This window comes from Centropristis striata, chromosome 20, assembly GCF_030273125.1.
Source record: "Centropristis striata isolate RG_2023a ecotype Rhode Island chromosome 20, C.striata_1.0, whole genome shotgun sequence".
Taxonomy (NCBI): Eukaryota; Metazoa; Chordata; class Actinopteri; order Perciformes; family Serranidae; genus Centropristis; species Centropristis striata.
In genome coordinates, this window is record NC_081536.1 from 20,022,106 (window position 1) to 20,029,274 (window position 7,169).

The following is a 7,169-nucleotide window of genomic DNA, read 5'->3' on the forward strand; positions in this document are numbered from 1 at the left end:
TGAGAACATTTTAATAATAGTATATTACATTCCTGCACATTTTCTTATTTTCCAAATTTAAAATAAATATATTTTTTAAACCCAGTTCTTGCATTTCCATTTTCCTTGCAAAAGCAACAAGTCCCCTGCAGAAACCAAGAACACAGGCCTGGAAATGACTTGCAGTGAATGGGCAGAAATTACTTCCCCTGAAGCATTTATGATTGGATGGCAGATAATCCCGGGATATCGACCCGTGCACGCCGGCAGACTGCCCACACATAGAGGACAATATCCCCTTTCTCAGAGCAGGCACATGTGTCAGAGGCTAAGAGCTCTTGATTTTTGGGTAATGCTATCTGATTATACATTTCCCTAACGCTATTAAGGCCAGGGGAAATAGTGAAGCAGTTTACCACAGAGCCAGTGGCCCTTTAGATACAAGTTATAGTGTTTGATTAAAATGAACGTGCATTTCTGCAAAGTCAGATTTGTAAAGAGAGAGAGAGAGAGAGAGAGAGAGAGAGAGAGAGAGAGAAATTACAAATGCAAAGAAATTATTCCAGCAAACAACCACCATGTGACTGTGCAAAGATTGATATTTGCCTGCAGCTGTTCTAGTTTGGGAATATTTTTGTTTAAATATTCCTAAAATGTAACCCAGCTTGAATGGTTAACAAATAGACAACGAGGTGAGGAAAACTGTACAAACTATATAAACAGACTGGTTTTCTGCAACAACAAAAAAATGTCAAGAATCATTCAGAATGAAAGAAATCCTCGCTTTTTTGGTAAAATTTCTTTTTCTTTTATTGTAAAGGGTATATGAAACTATAGGTGAATCGTTTTATGTTTCATCATTTATCGCAAAGTTTACATGCAGTCTCTTTCCAAATGAAAATGATAATAATAATATCAAGAGATTAAGATATTTCATCTTATCACGGCTCTTATAAGACACTTGAGAATATCAGACCCCATCATCCCCCAACCCCCCTCAAAAAGAAGAAGAAGAAAACTGCGTATGGCTCTGTTGTAAACAAAAAGGCGATGGGGTACCTTTAACTTGGTGCCAATAGAGTCTGCTGATATATCTAAACCCCTAAAATAACAACGGTAATAGTAACAAGAATTAAGACATTTTATTGTTATTGTTTTCAACAATATATCATGTTACGTTATTACATTCCGGTAAAATACTTTTTTTCTTTTCTTTTCTTTCTTTTTACCTAAAATGACCTAGATCCGCCTCACCTTTTGTCTGCACCAGCACTGCAAAAAAAATATCCGTCTTAACAAGTCAAATAATCTCAAATATAATAATATCTCGAACATTTTCTTCAAAAAGAAAATATGCCAATAAATGCAACCTTTATTTTGTTAAGTGCTCTGCCTTTTGGCCTACACTTGTTTCTAGAAAATCCCTGAAACAAGCGGAAGTTTAATTTGGGAATAAGTGCACCCCACTTGTTTAAAAAGACTTTAAAGGTTGAATATGAGACTAAATGATTTGTTACGGTGGCTGTTTTCGCAGTGTTCCAGTCTTTCTGCCGCAATGCTTGAAGCTTTGCCTCACGCCACCTCGTCATAACTTTAAAAAAATGGTGCTCTGTCCCCCTTCTGTGCCGTTTTTTTAAGAGCCAAGGTCCACTAGATTAGAAGACATAGGGTTCAGTATGGTGTCGTGGTGCAATGAGTGGTGATGGTGCACCGAGTCTGCACCGCTGGGTACCGGGATGGCGCTCGGTCCTGGCGGGGGCGCGAGGCCGTGCAGGGACTGTAAACCGGGGTTAGAGCCGAGGAGCAGAGCCGGGCTCGAGGACGTGTGATCCGGGGTCCCCGAAGGTGTTTTATCGTCGTCCGAGCTCCCCAGTAGAGATTTATTTCCATTCATGGAAGAAGTCAATGGGTTGTGACTATTGCTGTTGGAGTTCTCGTTGTTTTCTCTGCCAACAAAAAACAAAACATCAGCGTGGTGCAGAAAGTTCAGAGAAACTACTGTAACAAATAATTTTATTATCAGGAAAAATATATCAGAAATCATTTTTATTATAATTACAATTAAACTAGCTGCAGCGATTACACGGAATAAAACCCCAAAACAAGAAATATGTTAATTGAATATTTAAAAATATTAAAATTATGAAAACACCAAAAAAAAAAAAAAAATGTTTCTTAAAAACACACACACCACACAAACAGGCCTACATACACTCTAAGCAAAAGTAGGGCTGCTGCTACTGTGTGTAACCTACTTGGATATGAATTAGCCCACGCTATATTTACAATAGCCATAATAAACATAATTAATATATATAAATGATCAAATACTTAGTGTAATGATTTATTAATGCACCAATTAGCAGTGCATCCATGCGCACGTGTGCCAGGGTGCAGACAATAAGTAAGTGCTTGAAATAATCAGAGGCTATGGCTCACTTCACTACAGCAGAGCAGAGAGTTAAATGGCTGCAGAGCTGAACAGTGACTGCAGATAATAAATCTATTAGATTATTTAACCTGCATTAGTGTTTAGGGTGCATGAATATAACCGGAGTTACCTGAGGGCAAACAGCCTATCACAGTGAAGCTCTCGGCCTTTGGTACGTCTGAATAAGTGACAGCTCTAATTATTGCTAAACGTATGCTTGTTGCGTATGGCGACGTCCATATGTTTGCAGTGGTGAGTCAGTCTTTTCTCAGTGGGAAGACATGATTTACGTGGAGCTTTCAGCCCGAATTAGTGGCCAGAGGGTGAAAGAAGACACCAACCCGGCAAACACCTGACTACAACACGTCTCCCAGACCCCTGTGCACGTCTGCCTGTGTGATTCACAAACTTTGAAATGTACAAACTACTTCTAATGAAATGTCAGCCGGGCTGGTGTTGGAGGCTGCCACATCAATTACACCACAGAACAACTTTTCAACGTGTTCTAAGATGTTTTGTGCCCACTCCAGTACCTGCAGGGTTAAAAACTTGTTGTTTTCCCTCTCTGATCCTAATTTATAAGTCAAATTTCATGTTATAATGAGCGCGATTAAAACATAAAAGTGGGGTAAATGCAACTGTTATAACCTTGTAATTTACCTGACAACGAGCCTTTAATTTTCTGTCTTTCAACTTTTACGCACGGCCTACACAATTATCACAAACACACTAACAACAGCGAGTTTACTGAAGCCAAAGGAATGAAGAAAGTGCTTGTTTCTAATACAATTCCCAACCAACGGACACAGTTGCATGGAGGGTTTTTTTTAGCGAAGTTAAAATATTATATTATTTAGTTAATGCAATAAAGTGCCAGATGTAGGTCAGCAAATACTGCATAGGCGCCCCGAGGAAACTATGGCTGCTTCTGCCTGTTTTAAATACAATTTGTCTATTTTTGCTTGATGCAGTAATTCTAAATGCAATACAAGATACAAGATAAGTGTTACTCCTACCTTTCCTTTGCCTCCGCTGCTCGGTCTCGCTGCCGTCGGTTTTTGAACCAGTTGCTGACCTGCGTGGTGGTGAGTCCCGTGGCCTCGGCCAGCTCTCTTTTCTCCCGCGGAGACGGGTACGGGTTGTGGGTGTACCACTCCCGCAGGACGCTCCGGCTCTTCTCCTTGAAGCAGTAGCTCGTCTCCTCTCCGTCCCAGATGGAGCGGGGCAGGGGGAACTTTCTCCGGACGCGGTACTTCCCCACCGCGCCGAGCGGGCGGCCTCTCAGCTTCTCCGCCTCGATGTAGTGCGCTTTGAGCCACAGCTGCTGCAGCTTCGGGTGGTTGTGCGGCGAGAACTGGTGGCTCTCCAGGATCTTGTAGAGCTCTCGGAAGTTCCCCCGGTGGAAAGCGACCACGGCTTTCGCTTTGAGGACGCTCTCATTTTTGTGGAGATGTTCGCACGCCGGGAGGGACCAGAGGAAGCGACCCAGCCGCTCGATGTTCCCCCCTTGTTGGAGGACTTCGCAAACACACGCAACTTGTTCCTGCGTAAAACCAAACGTCGGAAGCATGGACATGGCGACAACGTAAATCAATAGAGATTATATTGTGCCTTACTTCCACGGCTCCCCTCTCAGTCTCACATTAAATCAAAACGCATTAAGTCCATAAGCGACAAAAGGTCTCCAAAAAGAGCAAACTAAAAGTTAAAAGAGCCCAAGGTTAGGTAGTATCCAGCTGCACTCAAGTCCATTCAGCCATGCAAAACCCCAGGCGACAAATCCTCATACAGTTGTAGAGAAAGAGAGAAAGTTGCTACTCCTTCAACCGTCCTCCTCCACCTTTTCTATGCCGTTTCAACATAACCTACTCCCGGAGACCGGGCTCGCTGGCTCGTTTTAATAATATTATTCTAAGCTGGCAAGACAAGCGATTATATGAACCCTGATTGGTCGGTTATCTGACCCGGGGATGGTGAGGATAAGACAATAGCCTTAGTCAAATTATTTGCCATGGTTACGCTGTCACTCAAAGTAACCTGATATGCTTTGAGGTGGCTCCCTGGCAAAGTCAACCCGATTGTTCCCTTCACGACCAGCCCGCCTACCAATAGAAGTACTGCTCAGATTTTTCTTCTAAAACACTTTTTTTCTTTCCCTTCACTTTGATAGACACCTCGGGCAGCCATAGAGCGCGGAGCTGGGTGTGTGTGGAGAGGGAGAGCAGCGCTGGTGCAGCAGCTGGGGGAAGGATGGCGCCAGAGCGCACAAAGCTGCAGCACGGTGTCCACATGCCTCCAGCGGCTCGCACTAATCAATCAAGACTTCTTCAACGCCCGGGACTTTAAAGTTAGTCACTTCATCATTCCACCAAGTGAAATGACTGCAGAGAACAAGTAATACAGCGTTCCATGAAAACCTCGCTAAATAGCTACTTGACCTGCTTATGGGAAACAATAAATACATATAAACAAAAAATAATTAGATTAATTATGTCAGAAAGGGGCAGCTAATTATGTTTTCTCATCTCAAATCAATTTAGATCAATTTAATCTAATTTTACATGAACTTGTAAAAATTGTAAGTCATTTGTGAATATGAATTTTGGTAAAGTGGGTTTACAGGTGAGTGGAAATATCCAATACGTTGCAGTTATCTTAGTGAAAATCAGTGAAAATAGACTGCATGTTAATTAATTAAATTAATGTTTATATTTTCGAAAATACGAGATACAGATTACGAGATTACATTAGTTTACTAAAAACAATACAAACAACCACGAAACATGTCATTATATGTTTACACAAAGGGGTGTTTTATGAGAGATATGCTACAAATAATAATAATAATAATAATAATGATAATAATAATAGTAAAAATAAATAAATACATAAAAATAAAATCTTATTTATATAAAACTTTGAAAAGTAAAAAAGTAAGCTAATTTATCAAAAATATGTTTGCAAGTACAAGGAAAGTGCATTATAATATTCCTAATAAGCTTAAGTTATAGTAACTATGGCTAATTTAATTATTCTTTTTAATATGTAATCTGATATAAATATGACATTTCTGTGGTCCCCAAATGAATATTAGGCCTATATGTCTGCATTAAATAAACATGTTGCTGCAGAATTCAATAGAATATTTATTAGTAGTATCAATAATGGGGGGTGAGTCGGCGACTGCAGCAGCGCACAGAAACAATGTTCAGGTGTGCAGCCGCTCTCGTGCTGACATGAAGTGTTCGTGTGAGCTGCAGAGTCTGTTGGACGGAGAGCAGAGAGAGGGAGAGTCTGCCTGCAACAGCGGAGGAGAAAATCAAGCAGCAGCAGCAGCGGTGAGCCAAACATTTCCGTTTGTATTCAAGTCATCTGGCTGACACGGTTTAGTGCAACAGCACAGGAAGATGGAAGTTCATTAGAGTCACAGGCGGGATTAGAAGATAAGATTGGAAGAGCTGCCCTCAGTAACCACTCCAATATGATGATTAAGATAATATGATGCGGAAAGACTAAGCGAGGGAAACAGTGAGTGAGTGGATTCAGTGATTCAGAGGAGAAAATGATACTTGTTGATGAAAAATGATGAGTTCGCGCCCGATGAGAGACCTCAGCTCTGAAGCTTAAGGAAAAAATAACACTGTCTGGTGTTTTTTGTGGTCTTGTCAGGTAGATGTGTGTGTCACGCGGACGTGCATGTGTTTTATTGACTGTTGGGCCAAAGATTGACCAGTTGGTAGATTTGTATCGCCTCACCATGGGACCTCTTCATTAGAGATACGATTGTCAGTTACACCCACACTCAGTATCACATCACTCGACACACACACACACACACACACACACACACACACACACACACACACTCATGTAGAAGACCCGTTTCAGCACCAACAGAGAGAAAATAAACTCATGACATTTGTTATAGTAATTGGGAAGTATTTGTGTAAAATATTTAAGGTTTAAAAATGATTTTTTAAATTATTATTATTAGACTATTATTATTATTATTATTATTATTATTATTATTATTATTTCATGTATTCATTTATATTCATTATTTTCTTGATATGTGCAGACCACAATTCAGTAAAAATAAATAAATAATGAAAACAAGTTGCAAATAAATACAAGCACAAAGTTTAAAGTCCTGACAAGAAGCTTAAAAAATGTATTTATATAAAAATGTAATTTACTCATCGGCTGATCAGATCACATGTTCACTTTGAGTCAGATTTGACCAATTGGTCAATAATTTCCCTCCATTACTGCGATGAGCTATTTCCTCTAAGTCGTTACTGTTTAAAATGAATTATTAGTGTAATTATGAAGTTAGTTTATCAGCAGAGACGAGGAGTCCTGTAAGAGGAGCCTGATCCCTGTTTCCGTGTTGTGTTCTCTCTTTGTTTAATAAATTGACTTGGGTTTCGCCTGAAGCGCAGTTCAGAGAGTATTACGGCATTAAGCTGACTGATGGTAATCGTCAGGGGACCGGGGCTCGCCTCAGATGGATAGTGAGGAAAACAAGGAGGCGATTTGTACATATAGCCTACATGTGCAGCTTCAGAACTTCACTAAGAATCAATGACTTTTATTCCCATCGTAAAATAAAAAATAAAAAAACACATTAGATAAAAATATCAATTTTTAAAATAATTAAGAAGCCATATAGGGCAACAAAACCTAACAAATATGCCATTTAATCACTTTTTGAACGAGTTTTAATTAGTTTACTTTGATTTTGACAGCTCGTGAACAT

General features: G+C 39.9%; 1 protein-coding gene across 1 annotated transcript; it reads right to left on the reverse strand.

Moving 5' to 3' along the window:
• Positions 1–763: 763 nt before the first annotated feature.
• six2a (SIX homeobox 2a) lies at positions 764–4,208 on the reverse strand. Its single transcript, XM_059359625.1, has 2 exons — positions 3,427–4,208; positions 764–1,925 (listed from the first exon to the last, which is right to left on the reverse strand). Exons 1-2 carry the CDS (start codon positions 3,984–3,986, stop codon positions 1,613–1,615), a joined length of 873 nt encoding a protein of 290 aa, XP_059215608.1. The 5' UTR covers positions 3,987–4,208; the 3' UTR covers positions 764–1,612.
• Between the last annotated feature and the right edge of the window lie 2,961 nt (positions 4,209–7,169).

What these genes read in the sequence shown, in the direction of transcription:
- six2a (XM_059359625.1), bottom strand. Translation starts at nt 3,986, where the DNA reads ATGTCCATGCTTCCGACGTTTGGTTTTACGCAGGAACAAGTTGCGTGT. An exon ending in GCAGCGGAGGCAAAGGAAAG is followed by an intron (nt 1,926 to 3,426) that starts GTAGGAGTAACA and finishes TTTTGTTGGCAG; the next exon opens with AGAAAACAACGAGAACTCCA.